A 14,564-nucleotide genomic window follows, 5' to 3' on the forward strand; every position below is an offset into this window, starting at 1 on the left:
TACTGTCAATGCAAAACTCTTAATTTAATACATTAAATGTTGATAAAAAATTATTACATAAAATTCATAACATGTGTCTACTTATTTAATTCAATAATATTTTGGTGAAATAAATTAATATTAATAATTTTATTTATATATAAACTAATTCAAAAAATTTGGTGTATAGAAACAAACTAATTCCTAAAATTTAATTTAACCTATACTTTAGTAAGATACAATTTTAATAATAGTTTAATTGACATATAAAAATATATTAAATTAAAAAAGTATAAAGTAAAATAAATTTTTTAATTTAGAGTATATTATTATTATTATTATTATTATTATTATTATTATTATTATAACTGTGCCATACAAGATATGGATTACACAACTACGTTAATCATAACATGAAGGGGGTACAATTTAATCTACATAAAAGATTAATAATCTCAAAATCTACATATTTAACAAGATTTTGAAATGTTGTTACTTTATTTAATTATAGAAACATATTTTAATTGACATAAAATTCAAGATATAAACATGGCACAAAATTAGGTTATATCCTGCAAAGGAAAATTCTTTTTCTCCTAAAAATGATTATGGAATGATAAATAATCATATTAATTGATTATATATACATAATTAAGCATGGAAACAAATTTAATAGCCATGGAATTATGAAAATTTATTTTTATCCTAAAAATGTAATCGCTTTAATATATTTCTACCATCTAAAATTAGACAATTTGAAATAAAAAAAATTAACTTATGCTACCATATTTCGCGGGATTAACATTTAATAATCATCAAAGTTAAGAGAGAGAGAGAGATGAAATCACTAATTCTTATACTGTAAATAATTTTACATAAAATATAATTTTCAGTTTAGACTTGTTTTTAGTGAAATTCGTCCACCAAAATAATAAATTTCGTAAAAAAATATTTTAATCAAATATAAATAACAAACAATAATGAATAGTTTCCTTAGTTTTATAACCTATTCAGTGATGATGCCATATAAATAAAAAATTTGCAATAGGAACGTGATAAGGAGAGTTTTGATGTTTCTTTAACAATTAGATTTAGTTACACTTCTAATCTTTTAAATATAGCAAATACATAATTTTAGTCGCTAATTTTTTAGTGAATTTATTTAATTTTATTTATTATTATAATTAAGTCCTTCTCCCACTCTTCTTAAAATAATTATTCTAAGGGTTACAAAAGTGTTTCTTAAGATCAACAAAAAAAAAAAAAAAAAGTCCTTATCGAACGGTACAAGTAAATAATTATTAAACCCAACATACATTGAACTTTCACCTGTGTCACTTGATCCTTTGTATTTGACAATTTTTTTTCTCTTTTGTTTGTGGGTAGAATAATAGGTATATCCACCCTATGTCACTCATGGCATAGCTTAGTTGCTGAAATTTTCCTAATTTATATATTTTAAAAATTATTAATTTTTACATAAAAAAGAAAAATATATTATAATTATCGACAAATATTAACAACATACTCTCTAACATATATTTTTTTCATAATTTTTGTATTATGCAATAAATTTTAGTTTTCAAATGTATTAGCACCCCTCACTTGTATAATCTTTGTTCTTTTGTCTTGTGTATGGTTCTTCTATCTTGATTGTCAACTATGAAGATGTTTTGCCATGCTTCTACCTTTTGTGTTTGTTTTTCTATTGATATTTGGTAGATGGTGGGGTCTAATTTCCTCAAAGCAACAATTGCTTATAGAGTGAGCTATTATTATAGCTTAATGACAAAAGTTGCGGCTTTTTGACCAAAATGAAAACGGTGTAGAATTAAAAACAATTTATCGAAGAATTGTTGATGAGAAACAAATTAAATATAATATTTTTTTAAAATAAAAGGACTAAATTATTTTATAAAAATAATTAAAGACTAAAATATACGTGACGAAAACGTTTAAGGACCAATTTAAGTATTTATTTGATTAAAAAATAAAAAGCATACCACATGTCAGCGGAATTTGTGGCGCATCATAGTAGTGCATCACATTTGTGTTACATTCTGCAGGTGCATGACACGCCATGGAGACTCACCTAATCACCTCTGTTTTGTTTTTTCCAACGACCCAATCACCTCCATCACTGTGTCTAATGTGCAGATTATATATGACAATTGGCTATCTACCCTTCATTTTTTTCTTTTTTCCTTTTTTTTTTTCATTTTCACTATTTTTATCTAAATCACATGCTTTTTAAAAAAAAATTAACAATCTTATTATAGAATCATTGCATTTTCATTCTTTAATATCTAATTATCATCCAAAAATTAAAAACCTAACAAAGAGTGAAAGGTAGACTATTTTTCAGTATTTTATCTTTTCTGTTGTTGATAACAAAAGTATTATATTTTTTATTTGGAGAGCATTGTAACTTGAAAGTTAAATTTGGAAAGAAAAAAGAAAAAAAATTGTTTATTTAATGGTAATCATTATATAAAAAAATTATAAATCTTTGAAATTCTCATAAAATCATGTTTTATTTTTAAAAAAATTCAAGACCTTCTTGTTATCCTCCCTTCTACTACTTTTTCCTTGCCCCTTAGGAACCTTTTTATATTCTCTCCATCCAAACTTTCAACTGAAGCCTAAAATAACTTTTATTTTAATGATCAAGCCACACATTGAAATACCATGAGCTCTACTATTTTTCTTGAAAACTAATAAAACTATTTAGGACGTCAGTGTTAAAAAAGCATTATTTTATTTTATAGATGATATTTAAGTGAAAACAAAGTAAATATATTATGATATATACAGTGTAAAATTGCTTAACAAGAGAGCGATGGAGATGCTCTTTCCGGTTACAGTATAATTGTTACGTATGATTTTTATCAATAATCCTTTCCCTTGACTTGAGAGCGAAATTAGCACCGAAATTTTTTTAGGAATTTCCATGAATGCCTTTGTTGGAGCAAAAGCAGGTATGTTGCAAAAACCAATGACATCAACCAAAAACAGCGGCAAAACTCACAAACCAACGAAAAAAACAAGGTTTGTCTACAAACTGGCACACAAAAAACAAACATAAAAATCCACGTTGGTTAAATATAACGCACACAAACAACCATATATACAATGAGAAGAGGGAAGATTCTGAAACTTAATTGGACTAAATAGAAAAGCAGAAAATCTATAGCCGGTATCTGACCCGCAATACTGCATGAATGTGCAATTCCAACCAGTAGTATCACTCACTGGTTAACACCTGTCAAGTAAAACCAGCAACGTCGTAAGCCTTACGTTACACAAAAGACCCTAAATGTGAATCTAATTTATTATGTTCATTGACAATATTGACTCTTACTAAATAATGTTGATTTGGTAGAGTTGTCAGTATTATTCTGTTAGTATTAAGAATACCAACCCGTCTATGCCAGCAATCATTCACAAGCAATCTTGGTGTCAAAGCTGCTAAGGCATATTGCAAATGCTTCAAAAGCAGAGATTGGATACTGGTAATCCATGGTGAATACATCCTTTCCAACTTTTCCAAACTGTAGGATAACATTTTCCTGAGCCTGCTCAGAAACCCCATTTTTAGGAGAAGCAACCAGCTGGAAATTTTTAACTGAAGCAACTGTCACTCGTCCATTGAAGTTCAGACACCAGCATTGATGTTGTCCATGCCACCTTGGGGACTTGTTTCGTAATACCAGCGTTCCCTCATTTTGGCAAGTCAAAGGTACTGCTTGGAGATTCTCCATGCGGGTTGATTTTGATCTGAAGAAAGGGATGGATGGTGAACTATCAATTCTGCTATGAAGAAATTGAGTCTGTGTTGGGGCCACACCTCCAGGTTCAACAGCTGATGCAGGGATGGCATCCATAACACATTGCATTATTCTAGGGCCCCTGTTAACATTTTGATAACTAACTTTTTAGTTATTATTCTACACAGAAATTCAAAATAATAACAGATCAATAATGCAACCTCTTGAAATGAAAGCCAAGAACAACAATAACAGAGAACAAGTCCCCAAATATTTTCATTTAATGATCGCCAACCCAAATAACTTTGTTTACCAAAAACAGAAACTTTTTTGGTGACAACATTAATACCTAGAGCCCAAAACATTCAGATCATATGAGACATGAGCAATGGGATAGTTTCCAGCAGGAACTCTTGGAGACACTTGCTTGAGGCTGACAAGCCTAGTGGAACGAGACTTTGCAACTTTTGCTCCATAAATTGGAGGGTGTGCATCATACACAGTGAATTTGGTGCCCAGAAAGTTTGATCTATTATTGACAAAGAAGAAAAGAGTCATTTTAGGCCTACAAGATAGTGATTAAAAAGTCATGTCAAATATCAGCTAAAATACCTCAACTTCCCAATATAGGTGCTACTCCCTTTTGATACATCATTGTAGTTTAGAGAAATGATATAGTCAGTGTGAGTTGCACGTCGACACTTGCGTGCAGTAAGAAGGAACTTTCCATCGTCAGTTGAGGCTGCAAAAAATTATACAAATCAACATCAGAAAAGCATAAAATCGTACGGAGGAAAAGAAAAAAAAAAGGCAGCTCTACACTAGATATCATTATATTAGTTTAGTACAAGCTAAAAGGAAAAAGTACCATATCACACATATTAAATTTAAATCTCTCATAGTGCTCACCTTGGTTCAAACCAAGATACAGATAATATGTTTGATTACAGCGATTTCGTTTAATATAGCACTGAAGAAGAGAGTCCCTTGGACCAGGCTGCATGAAGACAATAAGAAACATATGAAGGGTTGGCAATAACTAGAATACTGAATAATATTAATTCTTCAATGTTACTAATAGTACAATATGCAGCCAATCCTTCATGTTTCAATGGAGACTGTTTTTGCTTCCTTTGTGCAATAAGAAAGAAACTAGAATTATTTGCATATGTAAATTAAAATGTTATATTAGAGTTCATTTTCCTAGTTGAACAAAGATTGAGGAAGATGTAATGCAAGTATATTCAACACTATGCACATAAGATGAAACTTTTGCATCTTAATAGAAAAAAAAATTGTGACAAAAGGCAATATTCACTTCATATTACTGCCACTTTAAGTATCAAATTGAGCAAAGAGCAAGCCCATAACTCAACCATTCCTTCCCAATAAATACAAATTTTATTGATTGCAGCTTCTTCTACCGTAAGAGCAGCATTAAACAGTTAAAAACTTTTCTGTAAGACAATGTAACTATTCAATCTTCCCAAATAAAGTAAGTCATCCATGTCACACATACCATTGAATAGTATAAGCAGCTTAGTGTCAAGAAAACCAAACGACTTAAGCTTAAAATGATTTCATGTCAACAACAAACTTCTCTGACCTTAACTCCAACCGTTATGAAACCAAACACTAGCAAGTGTGCAGCTGACTACAGGACTTGAATTGACTAATTTACAGCCACAAACAAAATAAACACAAACCAAAAGTTACAAATTTAAAACACAATACATCAAAAGGAAGCTAGCATGAATCTAAGCATAGTATTAAACTATCTAAAGAATGAAAAAGTGTGGTGACAAGTGAGACCTGCTTCAAGGAGATAGGGAATGTCAACTTGCCGGATTCTTGAGGAGATTTGACAATTTCCTTCATGATTTCTCTCCAACTACGGCAAACGCCGGCACAGGCAACGACATGTTTCCGGGCAGGCCAGGAATCTTCAGAGGCCTCTATCCTCATGAGAACATCCCTCAAAAGCTCAGGGGGCATGTTAGCCCAACAACTCTGTTTCAACCCATCAATCACCACCAAACTACCCTGCCCAATAGCATCACTATGTGACTGTGATCTGGATCTCATGCCATATCCAAATTTAACCTCAAATCCCTTCCTTTCAAGGATGATGCTCCTAAACGACATCCTCAACCTCTTCCTTAAACCTTGTTGAAGGCCATTGCCACTTCCCTCTACTCTTCTAACCCCCTAAGCCGGTTAACGAAACCCCAAAAACATGGGAAAGGTCCAAAATTTTCACAAAAAAGTTATCCTTTTGTCAAAGAATGGAAACACTAGGGGTACCCAGAGAGACATATACACATTTTAGCTTGTATTTCACAAGAGCAACATGAGTGAATCATAAACCTAGACAAACCAGGACGTTGAACCAAAAGAGCGTGAATCCTCTCCCCTGGGAAGCATGTTGAGAATTCAGGTGGAAGAGGAACCCTTGCGTTGTGATCAGAGTGTGAAAATGGAAGGAAACAAGTAAAGTAAGAAGAGAAAAAGTGAGAGTGAGGAATGTGTGAGGGGAGGGTCCGGGCTGGTTGGGACCAAAATGGCCTTATCCAATACCAACATATGGATTGGGTTTGGTGCCAACCTTCAACCCAACTTTGATTCTTCAGCTTATGTTGTCAACTTTTTTTCTATCCTTAATTTTGTAGCGTCAAACAAAATAGGATCTTCAGTTTTGAAGAATCCAAGTAAATTTGTTGTATACGGATATAAAAATAAAAAATATATGTACACTTTCATTTCCTTTTCCTTATCTTTTCAATAATGATATATGTCTGTTGAATGCTTAATTCAACTAAATCCCTTACTATGTTAGGTGATGATAAATTAATAATTGTCTCTAACTTGTGCATTTGTAAACACCCTAGACCCAACAAATATGTATTTGGTATTGCATATAATAAGTAAAATGAAATAAAATAAAATTATTGGTTTTATCTCGCAGCTCCCAAATTGAAGAGAATAAACGAAATACAAGATGAAATAAAATCAAATATATTCTACTAATAGCCAGTTCAAACATGCATTACATATTCTATGAGCTCACATTTAGAGTGTTAAAATAATCAGTTCAAACAAAAATGACGCAAAACTAGAAAGGTTAAAAGTCTCATTTCATTTCATTTTAAATAACTCAGATTGAAATCTAGTGACATGATAAGTGAAATGAACTTGCCTTACAAAATATAATGGATTTATTTTGCAATTTCATTACTTTCACCATTTCTCTATTTAGGATTTATCACACTTTTCCCATGTTGTGAAATAGCACTATATCCACCAATTTAACAAAGTAAAGCCAATGATGAAGAGATTCTTTGGGTAGTTTTCCTCAATAGGCATATCCCCCTTTGAATGAGCTTAAAATCGACCTAAATGTTGACCACCACCAACTACAAAGCAAGGTTTTCATATGCCTTATTCTTTGTTCTTCAAATCCTCTCAATTAATGACGATTCATCCTCACCCATATAGTTTTGCACATCCTTCAAAAAAAGTTTCAGACGATTTGTCAAATTGTAGAAACCAAATTCTTCTTGTTCTTTTTTTAAGGCCAATGTGGCTTTGACCTTTCGTTGTTGTATTCCTTCCGCAAGCGAAAAAACATCCCTACGAAATCATCAAAGGTACGTTCTTTATCCATCTTCAAGTGAGAGCTAAAAAAACTCCTCATAAGCATATGCAATTATATGGTCTTTATTCTTACTTATAAATAAGTAAATATAGCTCTATAATTATAGGGTATTTTTAATCTCAGCCCTAAAAATTAAGTTTAAGCATTTTTAAATAATTTTTTTTATGAAAAAAGTTTACAATAATTGTATTAGAATCATAAAAATAAAATAAATACTTCTCTTTTTAATAAAACTTTACTATTATTAATTACTTATTTTTAGTCCTAAAAATTGAGGTTAACAAAAATTATAATTATAGTTACATTATCGTTTAATTGCAAGAGAAAAAATCTTAGCTAAAACATCACTTCCCGTACCATATATAGCAAACCTTTTATATAAATTGAAGAATTTAGTCTTTAAATTTTTTAAAAATTTGTTAGTTTCAAATTCGTAAAATAGTCTTTATTTTAATTTTTAAATTTTATTCTTATTATACTATGTAATGTGTAAAAAAAATTAAATATCAATTTATAAAGTCAAAGACTAATAAAAATATTATTTAAAATTTAAAAATCAAAATATATTACTCACACCTTAACTAAATTGAAAATATACGGATAGATGTAGCTTACGTTGATTGACGCACACCTCAATTAATTCATCTATGTTCTCTAATCAAAGGTACGCTCATCAGTAAACATAAAAGGAAACGTAGTGATATCAGTGCTAAGATTATAGAAATTACTTAAGTGAGACTGTGACATTTTTATTTTTATTCTTGTAAAGTCTAAAATTTTGATAGGATCTTTTTTCAGAATTAACTCGATTTACATACAAAATATATCAATTTTAACATTACGTAGAGTTAAATTATACAATAATAAAGTATAAAATAAAATCAAAACTTATTTTATGGTGTATATTTTTTAAAAATAATATCAATAAAATTATGATATTATAATATACAAAATATTATCTATCAATCCTAGAAATTAGTATAATAGAAAATTGAATTTATTTAAATTTTTATGATTATTTTAATGCAATTTATTTTTTTTATTTTCTATTTTATTCATTCGAACAAGTGGAAGATTTTTAAAATTTTTTTTATTTCATCTCATCTAAACAATATAATAAAAAAACAAAATTAATTTACAGTAATATATTTATGTTATAAGAATTAAGATTAATAATATTTAATTTAATACTAAGTATAAGAAAGTAAGATCCATTGAAAGATATATAATTCATAATGTTAATATGAATATATCATTTTAAAATTTTCAAAAAGGCAAAGAAATCAAAACTTTCCAAAAATAATTACATTCTGATAAATATATTTTATATTATTTTAATAATAATTATAAAAATTACAAGTTTTTAGTCAACAAGCCTTCAGAATAATGCAAATTAATTTTGTCATCACCCCAATAATTGACTAATACGTTGTTGTTTGGAATTCCGACCGTTACATTAAAATGTATTGACAGGCATAAGCACACGCTCCCGCGTTTCACATCCAAAAGCGGAAAGCCCACACTGACAGAGCAACATCAACATGTTCATGTTTTTTCATATTTATTACAATGGGTAAATAATTTGTTTATTAAAATTATCTTGAATTACATTAAAATTTTATATTTATTATAAATTTAATTAAGTGTTTGATTTCAAAATAAAATTACAAAATTTTTTTAAGATATAATTCTTATTTGTTTACTGACTATTTTAAGTCTTTCTAATCAATATAATTCATTGAGATACTGCTGGAAAGAGTATATTTTTTTGAAAAAATTATAGGAATTAAATTTAAACTGTAATTTGTAGAGAACAAAGACTTAATTAAGTCTTTATTATATTTTAATAAAAAATATTTTTAATTTATTAACAGTAGCTAACAATTTGCCAAATCATAATCTTCTGTGATACTGTTTAATCAATTAAGATATTATCTAAACAGTATTTTGCTGATAATCCGCAACAACACCCTTTTCCCCACTTTTAATGTTTTGAATTTGAATCTGACTGTGTGTGTGTATATGGTAACTAAGCATTAGTTGTACTGGCATTAGGATGGAGGCAGAGGATTCATATTGAAATGCCAAATAAGAAAGTACACGTGTCGCAGCAGCAGAGGTCGAAGCCTTGAAAGAAGACAAAAAATTCAAACCAAAAACAACATCATATATACGGTCCTACTCTACTCTCTTACTCTTCTTCATTGGACTCTGTTTCCTCTGCAGTGGCCGTGCCAAGCACTTCACACACTCTGGTGGGCATTGCAAAGTTTCAGTCTTTTCTTCTTTTTGTTCACGTTTATGAACTGGGATTCGGGGGTTTTTCTGTTTTTCCCTTCTTTTTTTTTTCTAGTATGATTTAAAGTTGTTTATTTATTTATTTCGTCTAATGAATTATCTTGACTTGTTTTTTGTTTGTGTATGTTTCTGCTTGTTTGAGGTTTTGAATTTTGAATGTTCCCCCCGGAAGTGGCATTCTTCGAGGAAGTTTATGTTTGTTTGTGTGTGGTACCTTGTTGTTAACGAAGAGGCGGTGTTAGTGTCTCAGTCGGTGTATTTGTCACAAACGCAAGCTTGATATGTTTGGTGCTTTTCTTTCTTTTCTTATGTCATATCGCTACAAATTTTTTAAGAAAAAAGTTTTGTGACTAAGACGTGCTAATTATTTGTTATCTTATGTTGATTTTGCAAATTTTGTTTGAGGAATTCTAGGTTGTTTTTTGTTATTTTACTCTTTGTTAATTTGTATATAGGCTCTTGGTGTTGATGATATCCAAGAAAACAGTGAGGGAGAGATTGGCTGAAATGATGAAGAATCAACCGTCACACTGGTGGTGGCTTGACAGCCACAGCAACACTAGACGATCCCCTTGGCTTCAATCCACACTCACTGGTATCCATTTTCTTCCTCTTACTATTGGGTATTAGAATTTCCTTTTCATGTAGTATTTGTTTACCCTTGAGTTTTGGCATATAGAATTTCTTTTTCATATATTATTTCTTACTCGTTAGAATTTGGGAAATGGAAAATGGAAAATGAATTTGGTAACTGAGTAATTTTCACTGCTAACATGCATTCAATGATGTTTTGATTGCATGAACATTAATGGTTTGTAAAGTGTTAACTTTGTATAATATCTGAATGAGTCAGGGCCACCAATCATTCTCTGGCCTTTTGATATTACTTTCTCGATTTGTTCCAAGTATGTAGACCCATGATTCTTTCTTTGTAGCCTGTTAGGTTTCGGACCCACGCGCGTCTTTCTTCTACCTAAACAAAAAATTAGTACTTGAAAACCATCCCCCTCTCAAAAGAAGGTACCAAAGGCTTAAAGAAAGAAAAGAGGAACGTAAGTAGAACTAGTAAAGAAAAGTGAAAAAGGTTATTAGCCTTTGTTATTACTTCATGAGTGTTACCTTTCAAAAAAAAATTTCTCTTTCTACCTTTTAAAGGCTTTGGCTCTCTATTCAAAATAAGGATGCATCTACTTTTACTTCAATGTTATTTTATTAGTTCTAGTTTTTTTTTACTAACATGTTTTCAAACACTCAATTGTTCAAATAACCGGTATTTTGGTTGTTAATGTAGTGTAATTATGGAACGTTATTTTATTGTTGAGAGGTAACAATAGAAATGATATGTGTTTGTTTATGGCAGAGCTTAGTGAGAAGACAAGGGCAATGTTAAAGTTAATTGAAGAAGATGCAGATTCCTTTGCACAACGTGCAGAGATGTATTACAAGAAGAGACCAGAGCTTGTGAGCATGGTTGAAGATTTCTATAGGACACACCGTTCATTAGCCGAGCGGTATGATCAAATAGCTGGAATTCGCCAGCTTAAAACAGGCGGATCCCCTTTTGCTTCTCCCAAGTATCATCAATCAGAGAAGTTGATGATGAGTTTTGCAGATAACAGTTATGACAGCTATTCTGAGAATTGTGATGTAGAGGAGTCTGCGGAATCAGAAGTTGATGATCCTGAGCAAGAAGAGGAAGAGGGTACCAAAATTGAGAAGTGTAGAGAAGAGGAGGAAGCTCAGTTTGAGCCTGTTAATGATGATTTGATGGGGTTGAGGAAAGAAATTAAGAGACTTAGTGAAGAGAATAAGGCTCATAAGGATCAAAGCAAGCAGAATTATAACATTTGTAGTGAAGTAATGATGTTGAGGGAAGAAAAAGAACGACTCAGAAAAGAAAATAGAGTTCAGAAGGATGAACTGAATCAGAAGGATACAATTTGTGGTGAAGTGATGAAGTTAAGGGAAGAGGTAGAAAGAGTGAGAGAAGAGAATAGGGTACTGAAGGACCATCTCAAGCAGAAAGACCAAGAGAAAATAGAGGTGATAAGACACCTTAGTTTAGCAATAGATGTGCTGAAGCAGGAGAATGTAAAGATGAGAAGCTTCATTACTAAGGAATCTACCAAAAAATGGAAGAATCCATTTGAGTTCAACAAATTCGTGGGAGCATTGTCGGGGAAGTTGTTTAATGGGATTATTACAAGGAATAATCAGCCTAGTATTGTAGCTCTCTAGATGCGGTTCGCAAAGTAAATAGCTTAGTTCTGTAAAACAATCTTATTAAGATGTCTATATATAATATGTTTTGCAGGGATTTTAACCAAGTGACCTCCCAAACCTTATAATACAATATGTTCCTTGTCTGAGAATCTAAGTGTAGTTTCTTATACAACCAATTAATGTTTTTCACTTGTGTAGGATACCGAGATTTGCTATTCCGGTTGTCTCAATATTTTATTCGTTATATATATATTGTAACCCACCAAATGTGCCCGCCTCCATCTCTCTTTTTCATGCCAAAATATTTTCCATTATATAATAATGTGAATGTGAAGTGCGCACAGTGCAGTCACTAAAAGGTTCTTTTTCTGCAACACAAAACTGATTTGTGGTCCTGACTCCTAGGGGAAGGAATCTGTACTCTTTAGGTCAATCAATTGCTGAGCCAAATGATCATATATTAATAGGAGAATGTCCCTTCATTTCTAGAATTCTACTATATACTCCTATTTGTAAAGGGCGGTAAATAACATCAACTAAGATTTATTTCATTAAGAGAAATTGGCTACATGAATCATTCGATATTTATTTCTGTTAAAAATTAAATTCTCATAAACTGTAATCGTGTAAATTAAATTTAAAAAAAAAACAACTACTATAATATGTGCTCGAAAATAAAAAGAATAATAAACGTAACAGATCCTGAAAAAATAGAAAGTAAAGCTTAAAACACCACAGGTATTCTATTACATTTCCTGAGTTACTTCTGAACTGAAGTAACGATGAAAAAAATTTATCCTCAAATGTTATTTCTACACTCAAATGACTCGGGATACCAGATGGACACTTATAATGTTCACTAGTCTTAATTTTTGAAGCATTATAAAACCAGCACTTAAAATTTTACCTAGAATGCCTTGATTGCTCGATATACTGAACAGTCAATGCTGAGAAAACATGCTTTCAGAAAATATGTAGAAAAACAACAACATCTACAACTCACATGGCATGAAGCTGCATCATGCAAATGAGCAGAAAGGCTAGATATAATACTGAACAAAGTGGTAGAGATACAGCATGAGAAGAGGGAGCCAAAGCTGGCATAGACTCTGAAGGTGGAAAAGCCAAAACAGACCCTGGATTACCCTTGGCATCTGGGTTGGGAGGGCTGGGGCTAGCAGGGATTGTGGGTAATGAGGATTCTGATGGAGTGTAAGCAGCACCTCCTGGTGTGGGAAACAAGGGCTCAATATCTGGTGATATGGTAGGAGAGAAGTAAAGAGGGGCACCTGGTAATGTTGTTGGTGCTGCTGAGATGGTGGAAACATGCATGTTTTGGTGAGAAGCCAAGGCCAATGAACTATGGCATGCTATTAAGGCCATCAACATTCCGGAGAATGACCAAAAGGAAGCCATAAATGATGGCAAGATATCAATTGCTTTATGATGAACTCTCTTAATGAATGTGCCTCGGAGAGAAAAATAAAGTGTTGTTGAGAAATTTAGGAGGCTCATAATTGAAACAAATAACTTAAAAAAGGGTCTACAAAGAAGTAGTGGTGGGCTCCCATTTTTTAGTGGCAGTTGATTATTGGAACCTTTTTCATCTCACAGCTGCACATTGCATGCTACAAGACAAAGTTGATAAGTAAATTACCTTGTGGAGCACATGAACACTAGGTGTCCCTCACATAAAAATAAACACCCAAAGATAAGAAGAAAAACGTTGAGGCATTGTCATTAGTTAACATCTCAGTTTCTTTTTCAAAATACTTTTATAAGGAGGTAATCTAGTTGGAACCAACTTCTTTAACATAACAAGATTAGTACTCCGGATTGAAGTTCTTTTTTCGTATATCAAACTTGAACTTTAAATCGTACTTAAAAGAATATTAGACATGTACAATTTATATCTAATACTCGCTAATACTCAGTTACTTAGGAACTATGAACATGCACATGAATATACGAGATTTAATTCTCACAAAGATTTTTCATCTCAATTTTTTTTCCTTTATCTCCAACATTTTGTTTCTAGAGACACATTAGGGGCCACCTATGAGCTCCACCAGAGACACTTCATTGAGTCCACGTGATAAGTCCTACGTCTTGACAAAAAATTAATAAACAGTGAGAGCATTCAGGGGAAAGAAATTAAGGACCAGGGAAATTCTTAGGCATGAAGTAAAGTATATTTGTCTAATTGTAGCTTCCCTCTAAATCTTCAAATCACACAAGTCAATCCATTTCACTCGAAAGAAATTTTGATAAAAGAGTGCTTTATTTACACACAACGAATCATTAGAAATGTAGAATTCAATTCTGCACCTTGAATATTAAGTAAATAGTTCCTTTTAACTTTGGATGGAAACTCCATATAATGAAAAAGCTTTAATGAAATTTTTTTACAACGATTCAAAATGAAAATTTTTGACAATAAGCTGCTGTAAATATTTGGTCTCGTTAGTGCAGAAGAAATTTTTTAAATATCTCACGTACAAAAAGGGATTAAGGTTTGTATGAATGTAAACTACAGTCATATCTCTTTCTCTAAATCCGAAATAGGAATATATTGGTTTCTGTTTCTCTCTTTTGTAAAATAAGAAATAACCAATTGAGTTTATTTTAATGTAGTGTTAATG

The 14,564-nt window shown here is 31.4% G+C and overlaps 3 protein-coding genes across 4 annotated transcripts; 1 reads left to right on the forward strand and 2 right to left on the reverse strand.

Moving 5' to 3' along the window:
• Positions 1–1,966: 1,966 nt before the first annotated feature.
• Positions 1,967–6,358, reverse strand: LOC113872061 (tubby-like F-box protein 3). 2 transcript variants are annotated; one of them, XR_003505830.1, is made up of 7 exons: positions 5,559–6,358; positions 4,656–4,743; positions 4,359–4,488; positions 4,096–4,275; positions 3,401–3,888; positions 3,185–3,241; positions 1,967–2,039 (listed from the first exon to the last, which is right to left on the reverse strand). XR_003505830.1 is itself a non-coding variant. In XM_027509283.1 (6 exons), the coding sequence occupies exons 1-5, from the start codon at positions 5,889–5,891 to the stop codon at positions 3,417–3,419; spliced, it is 1,203 nt and encodes a 400-aa protein (XP_027365084.1). In that variant the 5' UTR covers positions 5,892–6,357; the 3' UTR covers positions 2,985–3,241; positions 3,401–3,416. The 2 variants fall into 2 exon arrangements, 1 of the variants encoding a protein (XP_027365084.1); XM_027509283.1 differs by lacking the exon at positions 1,967–2,039 and having other exon boundaries at positions 2,985–3,241; positions 5,559–6,357.
• A 3,472-nt stretch (positions 6,359–9,830) lies between these two features.
• On the reverse strand, positions 9,831–13,410 carry LOC113873493 (classical arabinogalactan protein 26). The gene is made up of 2 exons (XM_027511634.1): positions 12,830–13,410; positions 9,831–9,913 (listed from the first exon to the last, which is right to left on the reverse strand). The coding sequence occupies exon 1, from the start codon at positions 13,336–13,338 to the stop codon at positions 12,922–12,924; it is 417 nt and encodes a 138-aa protein (XP_027367435.1). The 5' UTR covers positions 13,339–13,410; the 3' UTR covers positions 9,831–9,913; positions 12,830–12,921.
• Positions 10,204–11,937, forward strand: LOC113873849 (protein NETWORKED 3A-like). The gene is made up of 2 exons (XM_027512200.1): positions 10,204–10,294; positions 11,060–11,937. The coding sequence occupies exons 1-2, from the start codon at positions 10,207–10,209 to the stop codon at positions 11,935–11,937; spliced, it is 966 nt and encodes a 321-aa protein (XP_027368001.1). The 5' UTR covers positions 10,204–10,206.
• Positions 13,411–14,564: the final 1,154 nt, after the last annotated feature.

The sequence above is a fragment of the Abrus precatorius genome, unplaced genomic scaffold (assembly GCF_003935025.1).
Source record: "Abrus precatorius isolate BTA unplaced genomic scaffold, Abrus_2018 Scaffold7, whole genome shotgun sequence".
NCBI lineage: Eukaryota > Viridiplantae > Streptophyta > Magnoliopsida > Fabales > Fabaceae > Abrus > Abrus precatorius.

Bases quoted from the DNA above. Each gene is read 5' to 3' on its own strand.
- LOC113873849 (XM_027512200.1), top strand. From the start codon at position 10,207: ATGATGAAGAATCAACCGTCACACTGGTGGTGGCTTGACAGCCACAGC. The intron at 10,295-11,059 runs GTATCCATTTTC...TGTTTATGGCAG, and splicing joins GCTTCAATCCACACTCACTG to AGCTTAGTGAGAAGACAAGG.
- LOC113872061 (XM_027509283.1), bottom strand. From the start codon at position 5,891: ATGTCGTTTAGGAGCATCATCCTTGAAAGGAAGGGATTTGAGGTTAAA. The intron at 4,744-5,558 runs GTCTCACTTGTC...GTCTTCATGCAG, and splicing joins TCCCTATCTCCTTGAAGCAG to CCTGGTCCAAGGGACTCTCT. The intron at 3,889-4,095 runs GTATTAATGTTG...AAATGTTAACAG, and splicing joins CTGAATGTTTTGGGCTCTAG to GGGCCCTAGAATAATGCAAT.
- LOC113873493 (XM_027511634.1), bottom strand. From the start codon at position 13,338: ATGGCTTCCTTTTGGTCATTCTCCGGAATGTTGATGGCCTTAATAGCA.